The sequence below is a fragment of the Lolium rigidum genome, chromosome 1 (assembly GCF_022539505.1).
Source record: "Lolium rigidum isolate FL_2022 chromosome 1, APGP_CSIRO_Lrig_0.1, whole genome shotgun sequence".
NCBI classification, from domain to species: domain Eukaryota; kingdom Viridiplantae; phylum Streptophyta; class Magnoliopsida; order Poales; family Poaceae; genus Lolium; species Lolium rigidum.
Genome location: NC_061508.1, coordinates 85,895,806 through 85,913,717, shown reverse-complemented (window position 1 = coordinate 85,913,717; position 17,912 = coordinate 85,895,806). Strand labels below are relative to the sequence as shown.

Genomic DNA, 17,912 nt, shown 5'->3' with positions numbered 1-17,912 from the left:
GAGTGCTTGCAGTAGATGAATTTATCAGTGTAAAAGAAAGAACCGGGGTCCACAATTCACTAGAGGTATCTCTCCATAAAGATAAATAACATGTTGGGTGAATAAATTACAGGTGGGCAATTGACAGAATAAAGACCATACATGACAAGATGATTACTATGAGATTTATTTGGGCATTACAACATGATGCATAGACCGTAATCCAGCTACGTCTATGACTAATAATCCACCTTCCGGTTAGCGTCTGCACCCCTTTCAGTATTAAGTTGCAAGCAACAGATTATTGCATTAAGCAAAGTATGTAAAGTAAACAATAGAATTACTCTTAGATAAAATATTGTTGTTTTTTCTCCCTACTAGCAACAACACATCTACAAACTTAGAAGTTATTGTCACTCTCCCAGATTACTAGAGGCATGAACCCACTATCGAGCGTAAATACTCCCTCTTGGAGTCACAAGCACATACTTGGCCAGAGCATCTACTAGCAACAGAGAGCATGCAAGATCACAAATAACATATGACAAGTATATAATCAATCTCAACCATAGTATTCAATAATCATCGGATCCCAGCTAACACAACATGTAGCATTACATAAAGATGATCTTGATCATGATACGCAGCTCACAAGATCTAAACATGAAGCATAAATTGGAGAAGACAACCATCTAGCTACTGCTATGGACCCGTAGTCCAGAGATGAACTACTCACGCATCACTTCAGAGGCGGGCATGGCGATGTAGAGGCCTGCAGTGATGATCTCCCTCTCCGGCAGGGTGCCGGGAAGAGTTTCAAAACCCTCCCGACCTAGGGTCGGCGATGGCGGCCGCGACGAAACTTTTCATGGATGGAGGCTCGGGTATTTAGGTTTTTCCTGAACAGATGAATATACAGGCGGAATGGCGAGGTCGGTGGGCGCCCGAGGGGCCCATACCATGCCTAGGCGCGGCCAGGGGCTGGGCCACGCCTAGGGGTGGTGTGGCCACCTCGTGGCTTGGCCCCGTCTCTTCTTTGGACTCCGTCTTCGTTGCAGTAAAATAGGAACTTTGGCTTTCGTTTCGTCCAATTCCGAGAATAATTCCTGTACAACTTTTCTGAAATACAAAAACAGCAGAAAGAAGGAACTGGTACTGTAGCATCTTGTCAATAGGTTAGTTCCAGAAAATGCATAAAAGTGCAACGTAGTGTAAACAAAACATATAGAAATTGGTGTAAAACAAGCATGGAGCATCAAAAATTATAGATACGTTTGCAACATATCAATTGGTCTACTCCTATTTGTTTTGATTTGTTCACATATAAGATACCAATGCATAATAAGGAAGTTAAACTTCATTATTGCATGTTTTATGCTTGGTATCGCTATATATCATGTTCTACCTTGATTACTACTTATATTTGTTTGAGCACACCATGGGGTCCATGAATTTTGTAATGGAGCTCTTCCCAAGGAATAAGAGGAGGATCAAAGATTAAAAAAGTTCCTCCTAATATTTGGACCTCCCAAAGATTTAAAAAAAAACCATGCTACAAAAAAGCACTTTACACGGAAACCTGGTTATTTTATTTTAAAAAGTTTTGATGTACCTTGTTAGATTTATTTGAGTTAAGTCTCTGTAAGTTTAGGGAGTCAAAATAAACTTCCAAGCCTAACCCATGTTTATAACAAAAGATTAATACAATTGCACGACTTGTAGTTCTCTGGTATTCCCGCTCGCTGTAAAAAAATCTTTCAAAATCCTAGAATCTCGTTACATGCTACAATTTTTTATTGTAAAATCATTTTCTAGTCCGATGTATTCTCGTAAATTTTCTGAATTTTCTACGTAGAATTTCAAAAAAATTCTTGCATAAATTGTTGTTTTTTTGTAAAAAAATCCTGCATTTAGTTGTTTGACTGACTTGTTATGAGCCTATATATGATTCTTCTTGAATCCTTTGGTCAATTGAATTGTTGGAAAGTTAAATAAATCTCTAAACATGTGGAACCAAATAAATTTGGATGTCTTATGAACAACATGCTATTTATCTTAATGCTACTAACCACACAGAAAAGAGCGAGAGAAGTTTTTGTGGTGAGGTTTTTTTCAAAAGAAATGAAAGCCAAACCAAATCAAGGTTAATCCAAGAATGGTTCAAACCCAAAGCTTGGGATGCCCAAGGCATCCCTCGTGCTTTAACACAAATTTTGGTTTGCAAATTTTCAAACTTTATTTTTGAGCAGAATAAGAAAGTTGAATAAGTATGGAGCATCTTAGCCGAAGGCAATGGTCCAGCTTGTGTGAATGGATTTCATTGTTTTTTTAGATTCCACGCAGGCAGACAGGCTAATTAGTTTTGTTTAGGATTGTATCGCTACATATAAAAAGAGGACCACCATGAGTATGCATGTCACATGTTAAACTTGTAACTAGGTGGGAGAAATATGTGTTTGCTTCTAGTCATGTTTTAATTGGCGTTTGGCCTTGGCTAATTAGTTCCCACATGACATGACTATACCAATAATCTTAACCTGAACATTGGAGAGGACACAATAATAAAGAAGAGCATAAATTACACAATGATGCATGCATATAATCTCAAGAAAAGAAAAGAAACATGAGGGCCGGCATCTATGAGATGGTGACGAACTGGTAGATCTGCCGCATGACCCCTGTAAAGCGGCCGATGTCAATGGTGACATTCTGGCCTTCGAGGAAGATGGACCACATCTTGCCGAACCCCTCATTGTGTATGGCTAAAGGGTTGGTGAAGACGGCGTGGTCCCTCGGGTACACGTCCTTGAGCGTCGTCTCGTCCGCCGTCACCTCGTACTCGACGTACCGGAGCCCCATGTCCGGCAATGGATCGCGGAAGGCGGACCAGCACGCCCACTTCATCTCGCCCCACGGCACGATCTGCACCACGGTGGCGCTGCGCGGGAGGAACACCAGGTTGGTCAGCCCGGCGCCGTGCACACCCACCATCACATCGCACGAGTTCACCACCTCCGCGAACTGGGCCATGTTCTTCACCACCTCCGGCCCAGCGACCACCACCTCGAACCCAACGTCCCTCGCCGCCGCCAGGGCGTCCTCCTCGTTGGTGAGCGCCCTCGACTTCCGGCGCTGCATCATGAGAAGACGAGGCCGCTGCCCGGAGCTCCGGTTTGCCGGGGTCGCCCACGCGCGCTTCAGCGAGTAGGCCGACTGGAGGAAGTCCTGGAAGTCCTTCATCGTGTAGCCCTTGCGGGACAGGGCCGGGATGATCCCTAGCTCCTTGTGGCTCTCGATGCCGACGCGCACCGCGGGGAAGCAGCGCACGGCGTCGTCGGCATCGAAGTCGATTACCGGAAAGTCGGAGAGCTTGCCGAGGAAGTGCCGGAGCTTGAAGATCGTCGTGCGGTCGAAGTCGGTGACGAGGAGCTGGACGTGGCCGTCGTACTCCCGTGCCGTGTTGAAGAGGGGGATGACGAGGTCGGTCATGGTGTGGAAGAAGTTGTAGCTGTAGCCACCGGTGGAGAATACCACCGCCGGGACGGCGTGCGTCACCGTGCACTGTGGCGCGGCGGTGTCGTCCGTGGTGACTCTCACCTCTCGGACCATCTGCATCGTAGTACTTATCTCCCACTTGCGCGAGTATGGGCGGATGGTGACCGTCCCGTTCTCCGGCCGGTAGCTGTCGTTGGAGGCGGCGACCACGTAGACGGTGGCGGATTTGCCGTGCACACGGATGTCGCCGTCCATGGCGCAGACGTCCATGCGCTCGCTGCTGAAGTTGCAGCTTAACTTGCTGCTTCTTGGTGTTGCCACATCTGCGTATGTCCACACGAGAATAATTAAACGTTTTATCCTTGCCTGGCGCTACAATTGCCAGAGCGCCCGCAGCCAGATCGTGCTTGACTATGCGCTTTGTAGTTACCTGAATTTCGCAAAGAACCATCCACTTCCCCGTTCATGGCAAGAATATTCTTTTCATCTTTCAGATCTGCAACAGATTACAGTCGAACAATATCAGCTTTTGCAAACTCTCAACTGCATACCTATCAATCACACTGTAACAAAAAAAATTAACCGAATAGTTTATTCAGTAAGAAATGAGATATTCAGGGTAATATATGACAGTCATGTGCACACAACTCTTGAGTCGACTGTTGTGTCTGAACTCTGAAGTCAAGAACGGTCACTAGTGGCGGGAATCTCAAGTTCTGATTAGTACTTCGACCTGTTGACTCCATTTCATTTTATTTACGGCAGTGGATCCGCTGACACTTGACTATAGTTGTAGGCGTGAGTAGCACGTGCGATCCATTCCGCATTTGTCAGACAGATAGATTCTTGAACAGCCTATTTTAACCTCCGGCGATTCTGCAGAAGGACGGCCATTAATTACCTTTGATCCCATCGACGCCATGGCTGGCGATCTCGTCGCTTGATGCAGGAGATGGTGGTGCTTCGGCGACCGAATCTGAATCGAATGAAAAACCACATGGCATGTAATATTGTTAACGTCAATCGATGATTAGTTACAGAACCGAAGCTTCCTACTGTATATCCTAAGCTAAGTATGAGATTACCAGTTGTCTTCGGCAAACGTTCCGCGTCTTTGAACTTGGCTGCTTCAACTAGTTGTTGCTGCTGCTGCCATATTTTTTCACGCTCTAAACCTGGGACAAAGAAAGACGTGGCGGTGAAGTTAAGAGAGAATTCCCAGGATTTCAGCTTAGGCGTGCCGTTAATATTTTTCACGGTCATCTATGAAGCCAGGCTCACCTGAAGACGAAACTTTGGAACGCAGCTCATGTTCACTAACCGTTTCAACTGAAACTTGGGTTACGATGGTCTCTCTAACTGCAAAACATGGAGAATGAATTAACACATAAGCTGATTTCTCGACAGGTACCCTTAAAGTATCACTAAATGTTGATAGGGGCCGATCTTGTCAATCTCAGTGTGGGATCAATCTCATAACTATTCATTGGCATGCACCAAACGAGCTCTTAGAAATTTTTACTGTTAAAGTCGAATCCAATCCAAAAGCTCAAGCTTACTTTTCTGAAAGAAAAAAAGGGTCCAGCTCATGCGAAAATACACATCAGTTGTTAATTACTGGTCAAATTTTATGGACCAACATTTTGAAGAAAGGTTTCAAAACACTGGATTTAAACATTAATATTGATTCAAACCCACACTTGGAGAGCTGCATGGCATGGCAAACGGCCTGGCCCCTTACATATGCCATACCGGTAAAACTGAGAGTAGCAGGAAACAAAAAATGAATGATGAAGATGAACTAACATACAAACATGCATGTACACTTCAAACCAAAACGTTAACCAAAACCTGAAGCTAAGATATTTGTACAATTCGGGAGACTTACGGCGTGCGAGCTGCGGCAGGGAATCAGTCTTGAGCACGATGAGAACGAGCAGCGGAACCAGAAGCCACGCCGCCGCTGCTCCCCCGCAACGAGGTTTCTTGCTGCTCTCGTTCCTCCGGGCCTTCATCTCGCATCCGGTTTCTCTTGCAACAGCTTGATCGCTACCTCTAAAGCAAGATCTTCTCAGCTGCAGGTCACTCTTGCCTAAGCTAGCCAGCTTGTTAGCGTCGGAGTTCTTCTCTCTTTATTGTAAGAGTGCTGCGTCTGAACTCTTACAAGTGAGCTGTGTCTGAACTCTTACAAGTGAAGCAATACTAGTAGGAGACTAGGAGTATGATCTCCTATCGAAACGAGCTTTCATGAGCGAGGCTAGTTTAATCCATGGCTCCTCTCGTAACCACATTGTCTTTGGTTGACTTGCAGCGTCATTAAATCCCATGCACATGCATTGCACGCTAATGGCATCATTGCGTCGGTGGAATGAAATGCCCATTTCTAGTGTGTAGTGCATTTGATATAGTCCCTTCATTCCACATGTAAGGGCTTCCAGTATTGTAGTGTATAATCTCGATTTTGCTAAGAACTAGAGTTAGTGCTCAATCAAGTACGGCACCGTTCAATTACATCGTGATTCGTGCATGTTAGATGCAAGTTGGCTTGCAACTAAGTTTTTTCAATTGCAACTGGGGTTGCAATTAAGTTTTTTTTTTTTCCAGTCGCAAGTGGGGATGCAAACTGCTCTAGACTGTTAGATTTGCTTCGTGATTCATGCTAGTCATGAGTTGTAACATGGATTGCAATTTGCAACCGAGATTTAATGATGTAATCTGAGTTCTATCTCGCGGCACAGAAAACCAGTGACATGACGAGCCGCTGCAGGGGCATGTGGCAGTCAGGGGCAGTCTGCGAGAAACTAGTGGTGTGAAGATCAGGAGCTCAACAAATTTGGCCACTAAAGATTGCACACCATGGATTTTCAGTCTGAAAAGAAATTCAGCCATGCTCCAAGTAAAGGTATACAAACAACGAGTGAGACCTAGAGGTTTATCTTGCGATTGTAGACTCGATACTTGAAGAGCACTGCCAAACCGAAGACACCATGTGTTACCTCCTCCACCTTCTCGATCAAAGAAAGCTTCAACAACTGTGTGTGCGCGCACACACACACAACCCTAACATGCCCTTCGCACCATCGATCCACATTTAGGACCTTGAAGTGTAAGCCTTGCATCCCACTCTGGATGACATGAGCCACCGGCCACCGGAGGAAGCGTCACTCTTCCAGATTCAGACAACTAATCTAGAGGGCAGTCAGTGTAGGCCCCACTTCTTGAATTGGACGAACTAAAACGCCAAGTCATCATGTCCCACAATATGGACGACTTGAGTCATGAGAGGATCTCATTGATGGACGCATCCTCTAGGGCATCATTGAGGCACCAAATCTGGAAGGAAAGACCTCTATAGGACCCAATCTCTTGTTGATGTATGTATATCTGGATTGCACTGCCCTTTCCATCTGTATAAACTTTTGGTCGTGCTGGCTAGTATCTCTCACTTATCATGGTATCAGAGCTCAGGTCTGGAGTTCAAGTCTTGGGTTTCATAGGTATAGACTTCATGCACGTGTTGGCCCCATGGCATACGTTAGAGGACGTGTTGATCTATGTATTTCTAGACTGCATGATCCTTTACATCAGTTCTAACTTTTGGTTCTGTTACCTAGAGCCTCTCACTTATCATGGTATCATAGCCCATGGTCTTAAGACTTATCATGGTATCATAGCCTAGAGTCTTGAGTTGATCGGTTCAGACTTTTGCTTGCATTGGCTAGCCCTCTTACTTTTTTGAAAGGAATACGGTAGGAGAGCCCCTACAATATTTTTTCTGAAATAATAAAAACCTAAATCTACATCCCTAGAAACTTGAAGCTGGGTGGTTGAGTTATACATCCACTTCCCTAACAAATGAGCTAGGCTCACTTCTTGCTAGCGTCTCTCACTTATTATGGTATCAAAGCCCAGGGTCTCGAGTTTGAGTCATGGGTTTCACAATTTATACTAAAAAATCTCATGGCCCTTAGTACATGTATAGGCCCTTTAAGCCATACCTCTAAGATGTCATGCATGTGTTGGTCCCATGGCACACGTGAGAGAGGGTGTTGATGTATATACATGTGGATTGCACTGCCCTTTTCATCAGTTTAGCCTTTTAATTGTGTTGGCTAGTGCCACATTTTTCATCAGTTTATAACTTATCATGGTATCAGAGCATAGGGTCTCTAGTTCAAGTCGTGGGCTTTGCAATTTATCCTAAAATTGCTCATGACCCTCAATACACCTATAGGCCCCTGTGGGCCATATATACTCATATGTTAAATTTAAGGTTGAAAGAAGAATAACGTGAAAAATAGAGTTCTTGAGCTGAACTAAAAAAGTCATGCTCTAGCACTACAGGAATGGTGCGCTACGTCGACGGCAAAAATTCGGAACCGTCGGCGTATGTCCCGGCCAGGCTAGCCTGCTAAAAAGACCCTCGGCGTAACGTTTCCATCAGCATAGTGAGGTCTACGCTGAGGGCAGCCCTTGGCATACCTTTGTCCCTAGGCGTAAACAGGGCTATGATACGTTGCAAACGTATGTACATTTTTTGATGCTCTATGCTTGTTTTACACCAATTTATATATGTTATGTTTACACTTCGTGGCATATTTATGCATTTTCTGGAACTAACCTATTAACAAGATGCCACAGTGCTAGTTTTTGTTTTCTGTTGTTTTTGTATTTCAGAAAAGTTGTACAGGAAATATTCTCAGAATTGAACAAAACAAAAGCCAAACCTCCTATTTTTCCCGACACGAAGAAGGAGTCCAAAGCAGAGACGGGGGAGGGCGCCGAGGTGGCCACACCATGCCTAGGCGCGGGCCACCTCCTGGCCACGCCTAGGGGTGGTGTGGTCCCTTCGGGCACCCACCGACCTTGCCCTTCCACCTATAAGTTTCCTCCCGACACGAAAACCCTAAATTAACCAGCCTCCGTCCACGAAAAGTTCTGCAGCTCCGCCGCTATCGAAGAAAAGTTTCGGGGGACAGAAGTCTCTGCTCCGGCACCCTGCGGGGACGGGGAATTTCCCCCGGAGCCATCTCCATCGACTCCACCGCCATCTTCATCACTGTTTTTGACTCCTATGATGAGGAGGGAGTAGTTCTCCCCCGAGGCTGAGGGATTTACCGGTAGCTATGTGGTCTATCTCTCTCTCCCATGGTATGATCTTTATGTGATCATGATCTTTTTAATCTAGTTGAATAAATAGATGTTACTCTTCATCTATTATGCTACTCAAGTGGTTTTATTATGTGATCTCCCGAGACATATTGTCCCACAGTGTGAAGGTGACAGTGTGCACACCGTGTGTGTCTCTTAGACTAAACTTTACATAAATAATTATAAATTGTGGTGTTTTGTTAGTACTATCTTTGGATGCTCAAAGTGACAACGCGGGGCGTCCCTAGATTTGGAACGCAATCTTTAAGGAGTGCTTTTGTAGCCCTACGCGGTGAATTAATGTTCATTATCCAACCAGAGAGTAGTCCAAAGTAGCATAGTGAAGAGATGATATTTATGTATTCAATTATGATATCATTGTTGAGAGTGTTCACTAGTGAAAGTAAGATCCCTATGCCTTGTTTCTAAGCATTGAAACACCATTTACAACCATGTCTGCTACATGTTTGCTTGCTGCCATTTTTATTTCAGATTGCAAGTACCCCTCATAATCATCCATACTACTTGTATTTCACTATCTCTTCGCCGAACTAATGCACCTATACACCTGACAAGTGTATTGGGTGTGTTGGGAACACAAGAGATTTGTTGTATCGTAACTGCAGGGTTGCTTGAGAGGTATATCTTTGACCTCTACCTCCCTGACTTAGATAAACCTTGGGTGATTCACTTAAGGGAAACTTGTTGTTGTTCTACAAACCTCTGCACTTGGAGGCTCAACATTGTCAACAAGAATAGAAGCGTGCATAGACATCAAGCTCTTTTCCGGCGTCGTTGCCGGGGAGGTAAGGTAAAATGTACTCACATCCTCTAGCTACTAAGCTATCTTCTAGTACTGTTGCTGGTGTGTGAGTGCTCGAAGTTATTTCCTTTAGATTCTACAATTATATCTTTTTGTTTCTTTATTTTCTATTCACTAGTTAGGCTTAATGGAAAACAACAACAAAAATTAGTGAGCTTTATAGTATTTATCTTGAGTTAGGACATGAGGTATTTAAAGAGAAAATTAAAAAACATATGGAACTCTATTTGCATTCTAATAGAAATGTTATTAGTATGAATTATTTGGACACCATTGATACGTCTCCGACGTATCGATAATTTCTTATGTTCTATGCCATATTATTGATGATACCTACATGTTTTATGCACACTTTATGTCATATTCGTGCATTTTCTGGAACTAACCTATTAACAAGATGCCGAAGTGCCGATTCTGTCGTTTTCTGCTGTTTTTGGTTTCGAAATCCTAGTAACGAAATATTCTCGGAATTGGACGAAACAAAGACCCAGGGGCCTATTTCGCCACGAACCTTCCGGAAGACCGAAGAGCATACGAAGTGGGGCCACGAGGTGGCCAAACCACATGGCGGCGCGGCCAAGGGGGCCCGCGCCGCCCGTGGTGTGGGCCCCTCGTCGGCCCCCGACTCCGCCCTTCCGCCTACTTAAAGCCTCCGTCGCGAAACCCCGATGCGAAAAACCACGATACGGAAAACCTTACCGAGACGCCGCCGCCGCCGATCCCATCTCGGGGGATTCCGGAGATCTCCTCCGGCACCCTGCCGGAGAGGGGATTCATCTCCCGGAGGACTCTACACCGCCATGGTCGCCTCCGGAGTGATGAGTGAGTAGTTCACCCCCGGACTATGGGTCCATAGCAGTAGCTAGATGGTTGTCTTCTCCTCATTGTGCTTCATTGTTGGATCTTGTGAGCTGCCTAACATGATCAAGATCATCTATCCGTAATACTCTATGTTGTGTTTGTCGGGATCCGATGGATAGAGAATACCATGTTATGTTAATTATCAAGTTATTTCATATGTGTTGTTTATGATCTTGCATGCTCTCCGTTATTAGTAGATGCTCTGGCCAAGTTGATGCTAGTAACTCCAAGAGGGAGTATTTATGCTCGATAGTGGGTTCATGCCTGCATTGACACCTGGGGGAGTGACAGAAACTCCTAAGGTTGTGTTGTGCTGTTGCCACTAGGGATAAAACATTAATGCTATGTCCGAGGATGTAGTTGTTGATTACATTACGCACCATACTTAATGCAATTGTCTGTTGCTTTGCAACTTAATACTGGAAGGGGTTCGGACGATAACCTGAAGGTGGACTTTTTAGGCATAGATGCAGTTGGATGGCGGTCTATGTACTTTGTCGTAATGCCCAATTAAATCTCACTATACTTATCATGACATGTATGTGTATTGTTATGCCCTCTCTATTTGTCAATTGCCCGACTGTAATTTGTTCACACAACATGCTTTTATCTTATGGGAGAGACACCTCTAGTGAACTGTGGACCCCGGTCCATTCTTTTAATACTGAAATACAAATCTGCTGCAATACTTGTTTTACTGTTTTCTCTGCAAACAATCATCTTCCACTCAATACGGTTAACCCTTTGTTACAGCAAGCCGGTGAGATTGACAACCTCACTGTTTCGTTGGGGCAAAGTACTTTGGTTGTGTTGTGCAGGTTCCACGTTGGCGCCGGAATCTCTGGTGTTGCGCCGCACTACATCCCGCCGCCATCAACCTTCAACGTGCTTCTTGACTCCTACTGGTTCGATTAAACCTTGGTTTCTTATCGAGGGAAACTTGCCGCTGTGCGCATCACACCTTCCTCTTGGGGTTCCCAACGGACGTGTCAACTACACGCATCAAGCAAATTTCTGGCGCCGTTGCCGGGGAGATCAAGACACGCTGCAAGGGGAGTCTCCACTTCTTAATCTCTTTACTTTGTTTTTGTCTTGCTTTATTTTATTTACTACTTTGTTTGCTGCATTATATCAAAACACAAAAAAATTAGTTGCTAGTTTTACTTTATTTACTGTCTTGCACTCTATATCAAAAACACAAAAAAAATTAGTTACTTGCATTTACTTTACTTGATTCATCATGTTTCCTTTTAATTTTACCGCAAAAAACATACTGGTAGGACAAGGGTCTATAATTGGAAGAGATAATATAGAAGAATTTTTCACCCATGTTAGTACTGTTGAAGATTTTGAAGATAGGCACTTGGTAGAACTTGCTCCTACTTATGAAATTGCTGCTGCTGCTTTAGTTCGCCTGTTGGAAACTAAATTTGTTAATCTCAATCCTATAATCCAACACATGTTTCTTACACTTGGTGATTTGGAAGAGGGGGAAAGAAAGATTTTGTTTTAGAAACCCTTCTTAGAGAATTTGGTGGTCTAGCAAGAGAGGCTAGAAAGGTCTTCGCTAAATTTAGTATGCTTGGTTCTCATACTAATTTTGTTGGTCTCCTTGAAAAAATGGATATGGATAGGATAAGGTACACTAATAATGCTAATGATGGTGGGGAGATCAAAGCACCAATACCATGTAAACTCCTAGCTATGAATGATGCACTAGAAAATAACTATGCTTGGCTTGTTCCTGAAAATTTGTTTGATGAGAGTAGCAAGCCCAAGACTAATGAAAAGGGAGACGCTGAAACTTATGTATCCAATATACTATGCATGGTTGAGAAAACTCCAAACCCCGCTGTAGGTGCACCACCCTTCGATGTCACTTGAGATACACTTTCGCGCCTAGCTGAAAGGCGTTAAAGAAAAGCGCTTATGGGAGACAACCCATGTTTTTACTCCAGTATTTTTGTTTTATATTTGTGTCTTGGAAGTTGTTTACTACTGTAGCAACCTCTCCTTATCTTAGTTTTGAGTTTTGTTGTGCCAAGTAAAGTCTTTGATAGTAAAGTAAGTACTAGATTTGGATTACTGCGCAGTTCCTGATTTCTTTGCTGTCACGAATCTGGGTCTACCTCCCTGTAGGTAGCTCAGAAAATTAAGCCAATTTACGTGCATGATCCTCAGATATGTACGCAACTTTCATTCAAGTTGAGAATTTTCATTTGAGCAAGTCTGGTGGCCTAATAAAATCCATCTTTACGGACTGTTCTGTTTTGACAGATTCTGCCTTTTATTTTGCATTGCCTCTTTTGCTATGTTGGATGAATTTCTTTGATCCATTAATGTCCAAGTAGCCTTATGCAATGTCCGAAGTGTTAAGAATGATTGTGTCACCTCCGAACATGTGAATTTTTATTATGCACTAACCCTCTAATGAGTTGTTTCGAGTTTGGTGTGGAGGAAGTTTTCAAGGATCAAGAGAGGAGTATGATGCAATATGATCAAGGAGAGTGAAAGTTCTAAGCTTGGGGATGCCCCGGTGGTTCACCCCTGCATATTTTAAGAAGACTCAAGCGTCTAAGCTTGGGGATGCCCAAGGCATCCCCTTCTTCATCGACAACATTATCAGGTTCCTCCCCTGAAACTATATTTTTATTCCGTCACATCTTATGTACTTTGCTTGGAGCGTCGGTTTGTTTTTGTTTTTTGTTTTGTTTGAATAAAATGGATCCTAGCATTCACTTTGTGGGAGAGAGACACGCTCGCTGTAGCATATGGACAAATATGTCCTTAGGCTCTACTCATAGTATTCATGGCGAAGTTTCTTCTTCGTTAAATTGTTATATGGTTGGAATTGGAAAATGCTACATGTAGTAACTCTAAAATGTCTTGGATAATTTGATACTTGGCAATTGTTGTGCTCATGTTTAAGCTCTTGCATCATATACTTTGCACCCATTAATGAAGAAATACTTAGAGCTTGCTAATTTGGTTTGCATATTTGGTTTCTCTAGAGTCTAGATAACATCTAGTATTGAGTTTTGAACAACAAGGAAGACGGTATGGAGTCTTATAATGTTTTCAATATGTCTTTTATGTGAGTTTTTCTGTACCGTTCATCCTTGTGTTTGTTTCAAATAACATTGCTAGCCTAAACCTTGTATCGAGAGGGAATACTTCTCATGCATCCAAAATCCTTGAGCCAACCACTATGCCATTTGTGTCCACCATACCTACCTACTACATGGTATTTATCCGCCATTCCAAAGTAAATTGCTTGAGTGCTACCTTTAAAATTCCATCATTCACCTTTGCAATATATAGCTCATGGGACAAATAGCTTAAAAACTATTGTGGTATTGAATATGTGTTATCACCAGATTTTGGCTAAATCAGGAGGTGGGCCGCGATCAGGATGGGCTTGGAAGATTACACGTGGAAGATCTCTGAAGCGGCCTTGCACGGAGAATTTGGGCTAGAGTGCCCGTGTATCTTTAATTACAGTAGATTGTATCTAGATTAAAAGTTAGAGTTTGTCTCGTACACGGTGGGGATCTCCCACGTTAGAAAGTCCGCCGGACTATAAATATGTATCTAGGGTTTATGGAATAAACAACCAACGTTCAACACAAACAAATCTCGGCGCATCGCCAACTCCTTCGTCTCGAGGGTTTCTCCGAGTAAGCACCATGCTGCCTAGATCGCATCTTGCGATCTAGGCAAGACAAGCCTGCCCACGTTGTTCATGCGTTGCTCGTGCTGAAGCCTTTTTGATGGCGAGCAACTTAGTTATCTTAGATGTGTTAGGGTTAGCATTGTTCTTAGAATTACATGCTTTCGTTATGCGACCCTTGCACATCTAGCCGCCCTTACACCTATCTTAGGTGTAGGGGCGGCACCCCGCTTGATCATAGTTTAGTAGATCTGATCCGTTACGATTGCTCCTTGTTTCATCAAGGATTAGTTTAACATCCGCGATAGTTAGGCCTTACAAAGGGTTGGAGGATCCAGCGGCGTGTAGGGTGGCGTTTGCTAGCCCTAGAAAGGATGTTCCGGGATCAACCTCGTGTTGGTTTTTAGGCCCTGTCTAGGATCGGCTTACGGTCACCGTGCGCGAGCGCGAGGCCCAATCGTGAGTAGGATGATCCGATTATGCGGTGAAAACCCTAAATCGTCGTAGATCTAATTAGCTTTATCTTGATCAAGCAGGACCACCATATATTCGGACACCTCGTTCGAATCATGGGTGGATCGGCTCTTTGAGCCGATTCACAGGACAACCTGAGAGCCGATCGAGGCTCGTATTTAATGTTTACGTGTATGCCATGCAGGAAACTAAGCGAGGCATCATCCACACCTTCCTGACCAGGTATAGGTCGGTGGCACGCCCTTGCGATAGCATCGGACGTGCGACCAGGAGGCTTTGCGGGCCGTCGCTCTGAGGGACTGGGGCCAGCCGCAGCCCTAGTTGTTCCCGGCTCTACTGTGTTGCCCGTCTCTGCCCGCCAGGGGGTTTCTGACGTCAACACATTCTGGCACGCCCGGTGGGACACCCTTCGATATCCACAACATCGCCATCTACATCCGAGATGGCGGAAGGCACTCCGGTCAAGTACGAGGATCTGCCTGATGAGCTCAAGAAGAAACATGACGAGATCAAGGCAGCCCTCAAAGCCGAACTCATCGGCTCCTTTGAGAAGACCCGTCCGCACGGTGTCAAGCTCGATAGAAACTCACGTCCGTTGTTTGGCGTCAGCATGGTGGATCTCAGCCACTCCATATGCCAGCCGGAGTTCTCCTTTGGTGTCAACATGGCAGGGCTTGCAAGCCGCCATGGCAAAGATGAAGCAGAAAGCAGCCACTCCCGTGGCAAGGATGAAGAGGAGGCCGATCCACGCGACCGGCCCCAAGATGATGATAGACGGTACCTGACAGAGGAGGAAGGGAGAAGCGTGCGGTATCAACGTCCACTCTCCGAGCATCTCCTCAACAAATACGAGCAGCAGTACGGCCGACGTCGGCGCTACGACGTAGATGATGAGAGAAATTGTCGGTCTGATGCAGAGGTCAGGAGGTACCGTCAACATGATAGAAGCAACGACGGGTACAATCGTCGCGCTGAAGGAAGGTCAAGGGGGCAGGATGACATGGATAGGCACTGGGACTGTCCGTTCTTCAAACATTGCCGGGACTCAGGAATGAGCCGATTGCCAACAATCGAGAACTGCCCGAATGCAAGCAAAGGAAGAAGGATGCCGCTAACGTGTCCGTGTTCAAGCGTCTAGGGCCTCTCCCGCCTCGGAACAAGCATGCTGAGTCCGCTCGGGTGGAAGATCTCGAGGAACTAGAGGACGATGATGAAGAAGATAAATATCATCGGCCCAGGTGGTGTCCTGATGGGCTCAGCCGTTCCCAAAAGCGAAGGGTTCAGCGTCTGCGTGGGTTGGAAGAAGCCGAAAGATTGTACCTGCACACGCTGAGGAAGGCACGGCCTGATTTGGCCGCCAAAATTCAGCAAACCCCGGACGAAGAAGGTCGGCCACAAAGAAAAGAGTGGCGCCCAAGCAGAGGAAAGCCGATGATGATACATCGGCTGGCACAAACATGGTCTTCATTCTTCCAACGGAGTTTAGCGCTCCAAGATTATATGAAGCACCCGTGGCACAATTGGATTGCGGCCCACGGCCGGTCATCTTTGAGAAGCCGAAAGAAAGAAGTTACAGGCATCTGAAGGCCCTGTACTTGCGAGGTTACATCAATGGGCAGCCTGTCAACAAGATGTTGGTAGACACCGGGGCGGCAGTTAACATTATGCCATACTCCATGCTACGTCGGTTGAGACGCTCCAGCTCAGATCTGATCAAGACCAATGTGACACTGAGCGATTTCAACGGCCAAGCATCCGACGCACAAGGTGTTCTGAATGTGGATCTGACCGTAGGAAGGAAAACTGTCCCTACGACGTTCTTTATTGTCGACAGCAAGAGTACCTACGCTGTCCTACTAGGGAGAGATTGGATCCACGTCAACTGTTGCATTCCATCCACGATGCACCAATGCCTAATACAGTGGGATGGAGATGAAGTAGAAGTCGTCCATGCAGATGATTCAGTCGAGGTCTCAACAGCCGGCATGGACATTTGGGAGACATCAGGCCAAGAGCCGCTCTCAGGCATCAATTTGGACGACTGTGAGCGCATCGACGTGACAAAAAATGGGGTTAGGCTGGTTTTATCCACCGGCCTGACCGTGTAACAAAGCGAACGTCGATGGATGGACGTGGCGAGGCTGATCCTTGTGATCGGCCCCAAAAATTTATGAAGGGACATCACAAAACCTTCACCGAGCAAGCAACGTGGAGGCCGATTCCAGCAATCGGCCAAAATTATCCTCACCATCCATTCTGCTCGGGTTCAACATGTAATCCAACAGAGCCGATACCATCAATTCTCTTGACAGAATCGGCTCGGGGGGCACCCAGGTGGATAAAACACGAGGATATGCAGTGGAAGCGTCTCATCTTTTGGTGATGGATACTGAAATATTGGGGCCGATACAGAAATCGGCCAAAAAATTCGAAATTTTTTAAGCACAGCTGATGTGCAGACATCGACTTAAGGATCAATGGAGCAGGAAGTGGATCGTAACCAGGACTGCAGGATTGAGGATCGTAACCCTGACTAACGGCAAGGGCAGCATAAACGTGCAAGTCAGGGTAGGGATGAACCTAACGAAGGGAGCATATCTCTTCTAAGACCAGGAGAACAGCCGATGACGAAGCAATCGGCTGTAACGTTTTGACCGAGGTGGTGACTTGGTAACTATCACTTCCAGGGGGTTACGTCCAGAGTTTGGAGGGCATCAGAAATGCAAGGACATCCTCGCCGGAAGTTGCTTCAGCCTGCCAAGGATGATGAGCCGATCTGGTCTAAAGAAGCTCGGGGGCAGCTCACACTGAAGGTTCTCTCGCTCTCGGGAGCCGATTTTGTTGGAATCGGCCGACTCGCATTGCAACTTGGATAAAGCTCGGGGGCAACTCACCCGAAAGTTCTTTGTTCCGGGGAGCTGATTTTGTTGGAATCGGCTGGCTCTACATCACAACTCGTTCTGAAGAGGGATGCTTTTGTTACGGAGCTATCAGTTTCAGCATCCCAGCTTATTCAGTAACAGTTCTGGGGCTCTCTTGAAGACACCTGCCCGAAACTGTATTGCCAGCTTGCTGGATTGGCTGGTTTCATAATCAGGTTTTATGATCCTTTCGGAGGTGTCTCATGACCCAGAGCCGATGCGCAAAGTGGCTAGGGTGCCAGTTCGGCGGTGCTATCAGGGGAGTTCTGGCATAACAAGACAGCTTTCCGCTCATTGAACTGAGGGTAGTCATCTACAGTTTCGGCTGTCAATGGAAGAAAGGTGATCGGCTGGTTGGCCCTGCATGATAGCTCTCTCAGATAAGGTCGAGCTCCGGTCCATTTGTCTGAATTATGTGTCTTCATCACTGTCTTCGCCTTAACTGAGGCGTGTGGGGCAGCTGGCCTGGTAGATGCCCTGTTTTTTAGAAGCCGATTGAAGTGTCGTCGGCTGGTCCTGCGTCGCAATCTTCTCCAAA

General features: G+C 45.4%; 1 protein-coding gene across 1 annotated transcript; it reads right to left on the bottom strand.

Annotated features, from left to right (window-relative positions):
- Positions 1-2,616: 2,616 nt before the first annotated feature.
- On the bottom strand, positions 2,617-5,489 carry LOC124648543 (beta-1,2-xylosyltransferase XYXT1-like). The gene is made up of 6 exons (XM_047188289.1): positions 5,363-5,489; positions 4,756-4,833; positions 4,560-4,649; positions 4,376-4,450; positions 3,905-3,970; positions 2,617-3,797 (listed from the first exon to the last, which is right to left on the bottom strand). Exons 1-6 carry the CDS (start codon positions 5,487-5,489, stop codon positions 2,617-2,619), a joined length of 1,617 nt encoding a protein of 538 aa, XP_047044245.1.
- Positions 5,490-17,912: the final 12,423 nt, after the last annotated feature.

What these genes read in the sequence shown, in the direction of transcription:
- LOC124648543 (XM_047188289.1), bottom strand. Translation starts at nt 5,489, where the DNA reads ATGAAGGCCCGGAGGAACGAGAGCAGCAAGAAACCTCGTTGCGGGGGA. An exon ending in CCTGCCGCAGCTCGCACGCC is followed by an intron (nt 4,834 to 5,362) that starts GTAAGTCTCCCG and finishes CATGTTTTGCAG; the next exon opens with TTAGAGAGACCATCGTAACC. An exon ending in TGGCGTCGATGGGATCAAAG is followed by an intron (nt 3,971 to 4,375) that starts GTAATTAATGGC and finishes AATCTGTTGCAG; the next exon opens with ATCTGAAAGATGAAAAGAAT.